The sequence below is a fragment of the Carcharhinus amblyrhynchos genome, chromosome 9 (assembly GCF_965287045.1).
Source record: "Carcharhinus amblyrhynchos chromosome 9, sCarAmb.v2.hapA, whole genome shotgun sequence".
In the NCBI taxonomy this organism is placed as follows: Eukaryota; Metazoa; Chordata; class Chondrichthyes; order Carcharhiniformes; family Carcharhinidae; genus Carcharhinus; species Carcharhinus amblyrhynchos.
The window spans coordinates 100,740,817-100,755,375 of record NC_137332.1 but is presented as its reverse complement, the minus strand read 5'-3'; the positions used below and the strand labels follow the sequence as shown (position 1 = coordinate 100,755,375).

Here is a 14,559-nt window from a genome sequence, read left to right as displayed (position 1 = left end):
GGACTTATTGGACACATGGTCGTAAAAAAAAGTTACCAAAGACTGCACGATAATACTAATATATATATGTCATATATGTATGTTGAAAAATTGAATATAAGCAACTGTTGGGTTTGTAGCCACATCCCCGTCCATTCGTGGGAAGGAATACCTCTCCAATCCCTCCCATCCTATACAGCAGAAGCAGTTGAATGGATTCGATGTCAAAACCCGACAGGGATCGGGGGAGATATGATAGAATGGAAACTGGCTGGCTATGAAATGATTAGGTTTTCAACCTGGTACCAGCCTGCTTATAATCATGCCTTGCTTCCACCCTCCCTTGTCATCCCCTCGAGTGATGTGCAAGGTTCCCTATGTTTTAGTAAATCAGGGAAAGGAAAGTTGATGGGGCAAAGTAGATGCAACCTTACAGCTGAGTGGCAAGGACCAATAGCAAATCTATCTAACAAGGGTATGTTTGTTCTTGATTGGTCTAAAGTATGGAATATAACCTCCAATAGCTTGTGGGCACATACTTCCCAAACACCCTGGATGACATTGGCTGATGATTTTATGGCCTATAATGGAACAACTGACAAACGTAACAGCGGCAGAAGCCAGGACAACTGGACAGGCACTGGCCGAGATCTTGGCTGAGCTGGTGCTGTCCGGACTGTGGCATTACAAAATCGACTGGCTTTAGATTATCTGTTAGCCTCACAGGGAGGCACGTGTGCTATTATAGGTCAGGAATGCTGCACTTATATCCCAGAAACATCTGAAAATATCACCAACCTGGCTGAACATATTAAGAAACAGGCTGCTCAAATTCAAGAGGTTGGCTGTGAATTTCATGAGTATAACCCACCAGGTTGGTTAGGATGGCTGGGTCACGGATTATTCGATTGGATCTTTAAGGCTTTTATTTTGCTATTATTACTGTTACTTGGGATAGGATTGCTTGGTTGCTTGCGTAAATGCATTACTAATCGAGTCATGGATATACCTGTTTAGTTGGTTGTCATGATATGACAAAAGGAGGGAATGTGTATGAATGAAGCAGTGCATGATGGGAAAAAAGGGTCAAGTATTTGGTATAAACTAAAGGAAAGCTGACCAAGCTATTCCAAAAGGCCAGACCCCTGTAAAACTGACCCTGAATCACCTAAGTCATGACTATCACCCGAGAAGGCCAAATGACTGGCCTCAGTCTGTCTTGATGTGGTTGACTCCATATACCCTGAGATAACATACAGGAAATTAGATAAGGTCAGATAAGGGAGTCACAGAAATTTTTATTACATCAGGAAACAAGACATGATCAGGGATCACAGAACCTTCTTGTCCCCTCAAAGGGCAAGATAATATTATTGATGAGACAAAGAGGTCTCAGAGGTCACTGAATCCTAATACAATTGATGATGTATTACTGCTTGTATTACTAATTGAACATGTACACCGATAAGAAAAAGATATAACTATGGAACTGATTCTAGAAGCTGGCGCGGTCTTGGGATAGAGTCAGCAGTTTATAGGGACTGCTCTCTGTTTCCAAAATTCTGCCAGATACTGCATGCAGTTTTGTGGTAATAAAGGCTAGCTGTTTTTTCAAAGCAAACTTTGTTAAGTTTTAATATCACAGCTTGGAAAACAAGAAATTCTCCACTACAAGATTGCAGTTATAACACAGGAAATCCCTTTTGCAGCAGTGCTGACATCCCTGTCTTTGAAGTTACTTGTGCAATTGTGGCTATCCCAGCAGGACTCTTCCTGTTGAAAGCCTGTATCGTGATCTGCCATCAGCAGCTGTTAAAAGCCTGTATCGTAAACCACCATCTGTGTAACGATGTCTAACTAATACAAGTAGGTAAGATTTACAAAGTCTACAAAATAACAGCCACATTAAACTCTCTGTCTTTTTACAAATGAGTGTTAAAGAACGTAAGACATGACCAAATTACTTATATTAATGTCAGGATCAATATAAGCCTGGGAAGATCAGCCATGATGAAGGGTTATGTTTGTGACATATTCCAGGTACAAAATCCATTAACCCTTTTCCTTCAGGCACAAAATACATTCATCCTTTTCCCTACTTCACCATTGACCAGAAACTCAGCTGGACTTACCACATAAACTCAGTGGCTGCAGGACAGGTCAGAGGCTAGGAATACTGTGGCAAATAACTCACCTCCTGACTCCCCAGAGCCTATTCACCATCTACAAGGCACAAGTCAGGAGTGTGATGGAATACTCCCCACTTGCCTGGATGGGTGCACCTCCAACAATGCTCAAGAAGCTTGACACCATCCAGGATAAAGCAGCCTGCTTGACAGACACCACATCTACAAACATTCAATCTCTCTACCAACGCTCACTTGCAGCAGTGTGTACTGTCTACAAGATGCACTGCAGCAATTCACTGAAGATCCTTAGACAGCACCTTAAAAATACACGACCACTTCCAAATAGAGGGACAAGGACAGCAGATAAATGGGAAAACCACCACCTGCAAGTTCCCCTCCAAGCCATTCACCATCCTGACTTGGAAATATATCACTGTTCCTGCGTGGTCACTGGGTCAAAATCCTAGAATTCCCTCCCTAACAGCACTGTCACCACCACCTTCTCAAGGGCAACTAGGGATGGGCAATAAATGCTGGTCAGTCAGCGACACCCATGTTCCACGAATGAATAAAAAATAATTTCCACTTTCTGTCACTCCGAATAACTCCCTTTACTCACAATCTCTGCTTCTATCTCAAAGTCAGTGAGTGATCCATTCTGTCACTCATCCCCGAACTCTACATGTTTCACCTTGTCAATCAGTCCATCACAACACCCTTTTCTATTACATTTGAAAAATTAGATGGTATTATATCTATTACAGTAACATTGTCTATTTCCTTTGTTACATCCTCAAAAAATCCATTAAGTGGAGTAAAACAAGATTTTCCATTTCAAAATCCATGCTGACTATTCATTGTTAGAGTATTTGATTCTGGATTTTCATGAATTGTCTCCAATAGAAGGAATTCCATTATTTTTCTGAATATTGATCTTCATCTGACTGAAGTAAACTTCCAGGATGCACTGGGTCCTGTCCTACTGTAATATTTGATATGATTTATTAGTCACATGTATTGGTATACAATGAAAAGTATTGTTTCTTGGATATACTGGGACCTGTCTACCCTCAAGTATCCCAGGCACACTATGCCCTACCTCCTGTAATATCCCAGGATACACCAGGCCCTGTCTACCCTCTAATATCCCAGGGACACTGGGCCCCACCTCCTGTAATATCCTGTGATACACTGGATCATCGCATACAGTAATATCCCAGGATACACCAGGCCCTGTCTATCCACTGATATCCCAGGATACACCAGGCCCTGGAAGGCTGCAATATCCGAGGATACACTGGGATTTGTTCTACTCTAATATCCCAGGATACACTGCATTTTGTATTATTGCAGTATCCCAGGATACACTGGGTCCTGTCAGGCTGCAATATCCCAGATACACTGGGCCTCTCCATACTGGAATATCCCAAAACACCCCAGGTCCAGACTGACTCTAATGTCCAGTGCGACATCAGGCCCTGTGCTAATCTAATATAGTAAGAAGTATGTCAACACCAAGTTTAAGTCTAACCAATTTATTTGATAGCAAACTCACAAGCTTTCGGGGTTTGCCCTTTGTCAGGTGAATGGAGAGTTCTGGCCTCAGATTCTCCGGTCACCTGACGAAGGGCAAACCCCGAAAGCTTGTGAGTTTACTATCAGATAAATTGGTTGGACGTAAAACTTGGTGTTGTTACACTTCTTAGTGTGTTTATCCCAGTCCAACTCCGGCATCTCCACATCTAATCTAATAAACCCATGATACACTATATCATGTCATACTGTAATATGTGGTCCACTTTGGTAGGAATAATGGTAGGAAGGATTATTACTTACGCGGCGAAAACCTGCAGCAGGCGACGGGGCAGAGGGACCTCGGGGTCCTTGTGCATGAGTCGCAAAAACCCAGCTTGCAGGTGCAGCAGGTGGTCAGGAAGGCAAATGGGATGCTGGCCTTCATAGCGAGGGGGATTGAATATAAAAGTAGGGAGGTCTTGCTGCGGCTGTATAGGGCATTGGTGAGGCCGCAGCTGGAGTACTGCGTGCAGTTTTGGGCGCCGTACTTACGCAAGGATATTTTGGCCTTGGAGGGAGTGCAGAGGAGGTTTACTAGGCTGATACCGGAGTTGAGGGGGTTGAGCTATGAGGAGAGGCTGAATAAACTAGGCTTGTACTCGTTAGAGTTTAGAAGAATGAGGGGAGATCTCATTGAGACGTATAAGATGATGAATGGGATGGATAGGTTAGAGGTGGAGAGACTTTTCCCACTCAGAAAGGACAGTAGGACTAGGGGGCACAGCCTCAAGATAAAGGGGGGGCGGTTTAGAACAGAGTTGAGGAGGAACTTCTTCACTGGAATTCTCTGCCCGTTGAAGTGGTGGAGACTACCTCGCTAAATATCTTTAAGACGTGGATTGATGGGTTTTTGATAAGAGAGGGGATTAAGGGTTATGGGGAGAGGGCGGGAATGTGGAACTGAGCCACGACAGATCAGCCATGAACTTATTGAATGGCGAGGCAGGCTCGAAGGGCTAGATGGCCTACTCCTGCTCCTATTTCTTATGTTCTTATTATGTTCTTACACCAGGCCCTGTTATACTGTAATATCCCAGGATACACCAACATCAGTCATACTTTAATATCCCAGGGTACTCTGGGCTCTGTTGTACTGTAATATTGCAGGATACTCTGGGCGCTGACCAACTAAAGGATCTCATGATACACAGCACCCTGTCCCACTGTAATGTCCAATAACACAATGGGTCCTGTAACCCAGTTATTTCCCAGGATGCACCAGGCCCTGTCGTGCTGTAATATCCCAAGGTACACCGGGCCTTATCCATCCTGTGATATCCCACAACACACTGGATCCTGTTGCACTGTAATACAGCAGGATACAGTGGGGTATGTTTTATATCAAATCCACGGATACACAATTACTTCCCCCTAATGGTGGTGCCATGATATATAACACACTGAAGGTTAATATTTATTTCCCTCTCTCTGTATCCCGGGTCTCAGGCTGTCCTGGGTTGACAGCTCAGCACTGACCCTCCCTCCTGTGATCCTGGTCTGAGGCTGGGTCCTCTCTAACAGTGAGAAACAGTCTTACCGTAAATCACCACCAGTGTCTCCTTCATCCCGCTGTGTTCCACCCGACAGGAATACTCGGCCTGGTCCTCTGGATCAAACTCGATCCATTTCCGGATCTGGTAGGTGCTGTCGTGATTGGGTAAGATCCCAGTGGACAGAGTCTCACCAATCACCACTCCGTCTCTCCACAGATTCACCTCGATGGCCTGAGGGTAAAACCCGGTGACGGCACAGGACAGCCGGTTAGAATCACCCAGACGGGTAAAGGACACGACGGGGGCAACTGAGAGAGAAAGAAAGAGGAGTCAGTACAGGAACCTCGAGATAGAGAGTCCCGGCATCACCCCCTTCACCGACTCTCATTTCCCCCACCCCACCCCACCCGCCCCCCCTCACCCCCTCCGTCCCCCTCACCCCCTCCGTCCCCCTCCAAACAACCCCCCGCTCCGTCCCCCCCCAAACAAGCCCCCCCATCCCCCCTCCAAAACAACCCCCCCGTCCCCCCGCCAAACAACCCCCCTTCCGTCCCCCCGCCTAATAACCCCCCCTCCGTCCCCCCCCAAACAACCCCCACTCCGTCCCCCCCCAAACAACACCCCCCTCCGTCCCCCCCCCAACAACCCCCCCCTCCGTCCCCCCCCAACAACCCCCCCCTCCGTCCCCCCCCCAACAACCCCCCCCTCCGTCCCCCGCCCAAACAACACCCCCCTCCGTCCCCCCCAAACAACGCCCCCTCCGTCCCCCCCCAAACAACACCCCCTCCGTCCCCCCCCAAACAACCCCCCCCGCCCCCCGCAAACAACACCCCCCAAACAACCCCCCACCTCCAACCACCCCCCCCCCCCAACCAACCCCCCCTTCCAATCCCTGACCCATCCCCACTCACCAACTCTCACTCCCCACCTCACTCACCAATTCTCAATTCTCTCTGTCCGTACTCGAGGTATTTTCTCAGCCACTCGATACACTCCACCTCCAGGTAATCTTTCCATCGCTGAATCATGTCAGTCTGTCGGTCCCACCTGTTTTTGATGACCTCCCCCAAGGGCACCTGAGTCACCCACACCATGTGATCCTTGTTGAAGCTGAGAAAATCATGTCCGTCCCACCCATACTGGATGAATCCACTCGTGGTCCCATCATCCCTCAGGTCACAGCCAGTCATCAGCTGGAGGAAATGGATCCCTGTGGATCAGAAACACAAACAGCCAATCAGAGACACTCCCAATGGGTGATCCCACCTGCACAGCCAATCAGAACCAATCTCACTGGGTGATCTCATCCCACCAGCCAATCAACATCAACTACTCTGCCCCCCCCTCCCCCTCACAGCCAATCAGAGCCAGCCTCAATCCCTCCACACATTCACAGCCAATCACATTTCCTGTCACATCTCCAATCGCAGCCAATCAGCCTCTGGCTCCCGGGTCCTGATCCACTCTGGGTTTCTCCTCATTCCCACCTGGATCCCCGGGTGCTGGGAGAGTGAGCACTCACCTCCTGTCAGGTTGCTGTGGGACATGAGGAGCGGAATCATATGTTTAAAACCCATCTCCTGCTCCTGTGCGAGGATCTTCTTCCTCTCCCAGGCTGTCGGATCCTCGCTCTCCACCATCCACTGCTCCCGGGGGATCAGCTCCCTCCGATCACTGTCGTACATAACAAACTGGACACCGTCCACATAACCGACACCCACAAGCTCCGGGAAACCCGGGATCGGAGTCATTCCCGTGAAGAAATACCGGAGAGAGTGAGAGCCTGAAATAGAGAGAGAGAGAATTCAGGATATACACCCTAAAAACACCAACACCCTCACACACACACACACACACACACACACAGATCAGGGCATGAACCCCAAAACACTGATTCCAAACCGTGAGCAAAACCTCCACCCAGCCTGGCATTGCCCCTCTCACACCCCATCACTCACTGACCCAGGGTTAATACCCCAGTACCCAGTCTGGCATTGCCCCTCTCACACCCCATCACTCACTGACCCAGGGTTAATACCCCAGTACCCAGCCTGGCATTGCCCCTCTCACACCCCATCACTCACTGACCCAGGGTTAATATCCCAGTACCCAGCCTGGCATTGCCCCTCTCACACCCCATCACTCACTGACCCAGGGTTAATACCCCAGTACCCAGCCTGGCATTGCCCCTCTCACACCCCATCACTCACCTGCAGACACCTCTCCACACAGAAGGACCAGCTCTATCAGTCCAATCATTGCTGCTTCCCTCATGTTGGGGAAACATTTGGAGGAAACTCTTTTTCAAAGAAAGGCCATTTTCTCAACTCACTCCTTCTGTCTTTTCCTGTTTTCACTGAGCCTCAATCTGATTGGTTCAGTCCTATTTTGTGTCCAATCAGTCCATATTCCAAAGCCGGAATTGAACCCGAGTCCCTGGTTTGTGAGGAAGCGATACTAACCACTGTGCCACATGACTTCCTTCAGAAATCAATCAGAAAAGCAAATGGAGCCGACATCTTTATAGCAATGGGATTCGAGAACAGAACAAAAAATTTTAGACCGTTGCTGAAACTGCAATTCTGTGTAGAGTTATCCTGGGATTTGCACAGAGAAGGTTTAACTGGCTGATTCTTGGAATGATTGGGATTTGTTTTATGAGGAAAGGTTGGGGAATTATTCATTGGAATTTGGAAAAGAATAGTGTGATCTCACTGAAACAGATTAGATTCTGATCGGGCTTCATTGGTAAGATACTGAAAGATTCTTTCTGTTGGTGAGCAATAAAACATGAGGGCAAAGCCTCAGGGTAAGAGGTGAACCAGTTAAAATTACGAGAAATTTCTTCACTCACCTTTGTGATTTACAACCCCAGAAAATTAAGGATGAATCCTTACTGAAGGTATTGAAGATAAATAGATCTGTGGTGTCTCAGGGAATGGAGGTTACAGAGAGCAGGACTGAAAGTCGAGGTGAGGCAGGAGATCAGCTATGATTGTGTTGTAACTCAGGACAGGTTCAAGGGGTTGAATGGACTATTTTTCTGTTATCCCTCACGTTCTCTGCTGACTTCTGGTTCAGATCTAACCCCAGCAATCCTGTAAGAGAATTTGCTCTAATACTTGTAATTGAAATACGTGTGATGAAGCAGGTTCAAAATGGAAGATGGAGTGAAACCAGCATGGCACTCAAAGTATGTTATCGAATGTAATTAGCATAGTAGTCAGACTGATATGACTGAATGAAATATAACCAATATAATTACCCATGTAACCCACCAAAGTTGATATAGTAAACACTTATTAATGAATATAGACAGTAGCCTCCTGAGGAACACTGGACGTTGTCCAGTTGTCCAGCTTAATACGTGACTATAGCAAAAAGGAGAGTAAAATAAACACGTTTTCTTCACTAATTGATCTAAGTTAGCTAAACCACGATTATTGTATAAACAGAATAGTTTAGATAAGGGCAGAGACTGGAACTACCATGGTTTCAAGGGCAAAGAGATGTATTAATGAGGGACCAATCTCAAGCAGGGTAGATAAAGGGCTAGCCCAGAAATAATGATGGCTAAAACAAGGAAATCTAAGGGTAAGATAAGAGTTCTGAGATATGGAGCTGTAATGTGCATAAAAAGACTGTAAGCAGAATGATTCATTGGATTGATCCGGACATCCCGGCTTTATTGTCTTGTACTGGAAAATAAAGTCTACTGCTTGGAAGATCAAGACTCAGACTCTCTGTTCTAATCGGCTAAAATCATTTGTTGTCCTGGGGAACCATGACATCCCACCTCACACTCTATCACCCACAGAATTCATTGCGCACAAAGGGACCAGCATTATCAGTACCTCTGTGATACGGACCCTCTCAGTCTGTGAGCTGTGTCCTGTACTGATAATGTCCCTCTCAGTGTGTGAGCTGTGTCCTGTACTGATACTGTCCCTCTCAGTATGTGAGCTGTGTCCTGTACTGATACTGTCCCTCTGAGTGTGTGAGCTGTGTCGTGCACTGATACTGTCCCTCTCAGTGTGTGAGCTGTGTCCTGTACTGATACTGTCCCTCTCAGTGTGTGACCTTTGTCCTCTACTTATATTAAACGTTCTACCATTGAACCAATCACGATAACAATAGGTCTCAGCTTGCTGAGCCTTGTTTGAGGAATTACTGTGTTTGTTCAGGGAGGAATTGATTTGAAAAAGTGAATAGTTGATAAGACAGAGTTAATTGAAAGATAAAATAGTGTACAAAGAAACAGTATTTGGAGATTCAGTGCTTGGATTAGAGTAGGGAATTTGGAATGTTTGGGAGAAATCAACAGGAAGAAATAAATAGTGATCATGGAGTTATGAGACCAAAGATTAGATTATTGAATCATGATGAAGAAATGGATCTCGCTGCTTTTCAAAAATGGTCTGTTAATGTCCAGCTGGTAGAATATCAGAAGCAGATTTGGAAAAAAAAATAAAGAAACTCACAGTAAAGTTTAAAGTACTGTGTGAATAACTGAGTTGTTTATGTTCAGAGATATCCTCATTTGTAATCAAACAACTTCTCATTTTATTTTATCAATATCTCTCCATCCTGTGCACAAACCTAAAGGATGGGAAGCAATCTGTGTGGATGTGGATGACATGGTGGCACAATGGTTAGCACTGCTGCCTCACAGAGCCAGGGACCTGGGTTCAATGCCAACCTTGGCTGACTGTCTGTGTGGAGTTGCATAACCTGGTCTGTCGGACAGTTAGCATGGATGTGATGGGCTGAACGGCCTCCTTCTGCACTGTAGGGTCTCTACACTTAACCTCTGGTTGAGTTGTGTTGAGAGAATCAATAAAGAGAGATGGGCGGAGGGAGGGGGGGCAGTTGTTGATGTTCTGTGAATTCTGTGTTGAAGTTGGAAAATTCTGGCTGAACGGAGGCAGTTTGATCCTGTTGTCCGGATTGTAACCGTGGGGAGACAGACCAGACAGACCCGCAGGAGGAGGGGGGAAAGGGGAGAGTCTGAATGTGCGGGGTGGTCGTTGGATGGGGTGGGGAGACAGGGTGGGGGGCCACGGTGGGGGGACAGGGCAGGGCCGGAAGGATCGACAGAAAACAAAATGAGGTGATGTAGCAAAACCAATCAGACCGCTAAACACCAACACAGTGAAACCGAGGCAGCACAGTGGCAACAGTTTCCTCACAGCGCCAGGGACGTGGGTTCAATTCCAGCCTTGGGTCACCGTCTGTGTGGAGTTTGCACGTTATTCCCTGTGTCTGCATGGCTTTCCCTCAGGTGCTCTGCTTTCCTCCCAAAACCCAAAGATGAGAAGATTCGGTGGATTAGCTATGCCAAATTGATCGTTGGTGTCAGGGGGGCTAGTAGGGTAAAGGTGTGGGGTTCTGAGTATAGATCCGAGGTGGGATTGTTGTAGGTGCAGGCTCAATGGGCCAATTGGTTCATTAACATCCTTTAGGGAAGGAGATCTGCCGGCCTTACCTGGTCTGGCCTACATGTGACTCCAGAGCCACAGCAATACGGCTGCCTCTCAACTGACTTTGGGCTACTGGGTTAGGCAATAAATACTGTAAGAAGTCTCACAATACTAGGTTAAAGTCCAACAGGTTCAAATAAAGCTTTAACCTGGTGTTGTGAGACTTCATACTGTGCTTACTGCAGTCCAATGCCAGGATCTCCACATCAATAAATATTGGCCAACCAGTGATGCCCATGTCCCACGAATGAATTAAAAATAAACATTTTAGTTTTCACAATGAAAGCTAATGGGAAAACCATTGAATGGCCGCCTTCCGCCCTGTATCAATTCTGTGATTCAGTGGTAAACTTTCCGATCTGCCCACCACAAGAATCAGCACGAACAGGATGGAAAATTTGACCAACCATTTAAAGGTCGATTGACCTTGTGTGGAAAGATCCAGTCTCAGGGCAGAGGCAACCGGAAAATCTCACCCTCAGTCTGGGTGATTTCTTGGGATCAAAAAAGTTTTTATTTGGGAAGAAATCTCTGGAACATCAGCATAACTTCTCAGCACAACAAGATTGCTGTTTGAATGTGGGACAATCTTAAATTTAAAATAGGTCATGGGGGCACAATGTAGTGGGTTAGCTCTGAGAAAATAAAATGTTGCTTAAGAGAAGGAACAAATTCGCAAAATATGTTGATCCCTGGAATTGAGAAAGAATCAGAAACACTCACCTTGGATGTAGTTCAGTGGAATATATCAATTGGTGTTAATCTATGTTTCAGTGTAGCTGAGGCTAACACATTGGCTGCTTTCTCTTAGAGATATTTGTGTCCATGTTGATTGACTTAAGAGAAATATATTTGGTGGTCTGGCCATGACCCGTTGGACATTCAAAGGAGATCTCGAGATAAGAGATCTCTTTTGGTCTTTAGGGAAGTAAACAAAAGTCGGGAAGGTTTATCAGATGGAGCATTTGTGGTGTGATTTGCATGGCTTCACCAGGAAGAAAATAAATTTGTTGGAGACACCATCATTTCGATCTCCTTTGACTTTTCTCAAATGATGTCTCTTTTGGAAGACCGTGCAAGTTCGAATGATGAAGTCGATTGGCAGGATACATTGCACAATCTCCACGGGGCTGAGAGATTTTGACAAATACAAAACAAGGATTTGTGGGAGGGTTTACCACAAAGCATGATGGGAGAAATCATCAAAGTTTTCCTAACAGGAAAAACCAGTTCTGACCAGGATTCTTATCTCCGCATTTTACTGGTGTTCCAAACTAAAGCATACACAACCAGTTCAGACCAGTATTTATATTTCCCCACTTTGTCAGTACTTGATTCAGAGTATCGAAGAGTAGGTCAGAATCAGTGTTCTTGTTTCCTGATTCAACGTATACAAGATCAGTTCAGACCAATATTCATATTTCCCTCTTATACTGGTTCAGTTAAAGTATTCAAGACAATTTGAGACTAGTCACCTTATTTCCCCATTTTACTCGTATTCCATTTAAAATATACAAAACCAGTTCAGACCAGTATCCCCGTTTCCCGATTTACGGGTGTCCCATTTAAAGTACACAAGTCCAGTTTGGACCAATATTCTTACTTCCCATTTTACTCATGTTCCATTTAAAATATACAAGGCCAGCTCAGACCATTAATCTTGTTACCCCATTTTAATGGTGTTTGATTTAAAGTGTACAAGTCCAGTTCGGACCAGTATTCTTGTTTCTGCGTTTTACTAGTTCTTCCTCCTGGGCCAATGAAGAGCATGTCAAGATGACTTTGAACAGAAGATTAAAGTAGGAATTGAAACACCAGTGTAAATATGCAGAAGTGTAGAGGCCTTGTGGTGCAGTGGAGACATCATTTGTTCAATGGCCTCACATCCTCTGATAAGGATCAGTATCATATTTCCTTCTACAAGGAAGTTTCTTGGGCTGCTTTATGAAATGACAGGTGTTTAAATTGGTCTTTCACCAAATGAAATACAAACCAAATATCAGCAAAGGAGGGAAACCAAGGGGCAAGATTGGGGAAATTTACATTGTTAGTACTGGCAGAGAAAACATAGTGAATAAACTAATTTACAGAGAATGGACATGGGGCGGGGTGGGGGGGGAGGGGCTTGGAAGGTGCTGCTTAAGGAACCTGGGTAAGTTTCTGCAGTGTATTTGTCAACTATTAAACACTCACTGAAGGATGCTCTCACTGTTCATCGGAACTGAATGTTTGTGGAAGGGATGTCAGTTAGGAAGACTGCTTTGTCCTGGAGCTTCTTGAGTGTTGTTGGAGCTGCATTTGTCCAGACAACTAGAGAGTATTCGATCACATTCCTGACTTATTCCTTGTAGATAGTGCACAAGCTTTCGGGAGTCAGGAGGTTGAATTGTTCACCTCTGATCTGCTCTGGTAGTGACAGCATTTATATATCTCGCCCAGTTTTGTTTCTGATCAATGGTAACCCCCAGGAGGTTGAGTAAATTATCCATTTTGGCCTCATCCAGAAGTCCCAGCATCACAGGTACCAGTCTTCAGTCAATTCAGGGGATTCAGCGATGATAACACAATTGAAGTTAAAGGGAGATGGTTACAGCCTCTTTGCTGGAGATGGTAATTGCCTGGCACTTGTGTGGTGCCAATGTTAATTGCCACTTGTTAGCCCAAGACAGGATATTGTCCAAGTCTTGCTACATTCGGGCATGGAGCAGTGAATGGTACTGAGCATTGTGCAGTCATCAGTGAACATCTCCACTTCTGACTTTAGGATGGAAGAGAGATCATTGATGAAACAGCTGACGATGGCTGGCCCTAGGACACTATTCTGAGAAACTGATGTCCTAGAGCCGAAATGATCGACATACAACCATCACAACAATTTCTCTTTGTGCTAGGTATGACTCCAACCAGCAGAAGGTTTCCCCCCAATTTCCATTTACTCCAGTTTTGCTACGGCTCCTTGATGTCACACTCTGTCAAATTCTGCCTTGATGTCAATGGCATTCTTACCTCTCCCCTGGAGTTCAGCCCTTTTGTCCATGTCCTTGCTAAGTGCCACTTGATAGCACCAAACGTGATCTCCTCCCACCACTTTACTGATGATCAAGAGTGGATTGAAGTACTATTGCTGCAATACATCAGGCCCAATAGCCTGTGCAGTATCCGGTGCCTTCATCCATTTCTTGATATTGTGTGGAGTGAACCGAAGACTGGCACCTGTAATGCTGGGGCTTCTGGAGGAGGCCAAGATAGACAATTTACTCAGCAACTCTGGCTGAAGATTGTTACAAACACTACAGCCTGATCTTTGGCACTGATGTACTGGACTCCCCAGACATTGAGGGTGGGATATTTGTGGAGCCTCCTCCTTCAGTGAGTTGTTTAATTCTCCACCACCATTCACGCCTGGACATGGCAGGACTGCAGACTTGGATCCAATCAGCTGGTTCTGGGGTCACTTAGTTCTGTCTATCCCTTGCTGCTTTTGCTGTTTAGCACACAAGTAGTTCTGTGTTGTAGCTTCATCAGGTTACCATCTCATTTACAGGTATGCCTAGTGCTGCTCCTGGCATGCCCTCCTTCACTCCTCATTGAACAAGGGATAATCCTCTGCTTAGTGGAAACTGTGGAATGGGGGATATGCCAGACCAGATTGTGGTTGAGTACAATTCTGGTGCTGCTGTTGGTCCACAGAACCTCATGGATGCCCAGTCTGGAGTTGCTAGATCTTTACTGCTCATCTGGCAGTGCAGCACTCCTTCAATACCATCCCTCTGGCAATGCGGCACTCCCTCATAATGTTCTTCTGGCAGTGCCGCACTCCCTCAGTACACCCCTCTGGCAGTGCCGCACTCCCTGAGTACAGCCCTTCTGGCAGTAACACACTCCCTCAGTACTGCCACTTTG

General features: G+C 45.9%; 1 protein-coding gene across 1 annotated transcript; it reads right to left on the bottom strand.

Moving 5' to 3' along the window:
• Positions 1 to 553: 553 nt before the first annotated feature.
• On the bottom strand, positions 554 to 7,531 carry LOC145348662 (class I histocompatibility antigen, F10 alpha chain-like). The gene is made up of 5 exons (XM_080196826.1): positions 7,387 to 7,531; positions 6,699 to 6,959; positions 6,114 to 6,386; positions 5,221 to 5,484; positions 554 to 690 (listed from the first exon to the last, which is right to left on the bottom strand). Exons 1-5 carry the CDS (start codon positions 7,448 to 7,450, stop codon positions 554 to 556), a joined length of 999 nt encoding a protein of 332 aa, XP_080052952.1. The 5' UTR covers positions 7,451 to 7,531.
• Between the last annotated feature and the right edge of the window lie 7,028 nt (positions 7,532 to 14,559).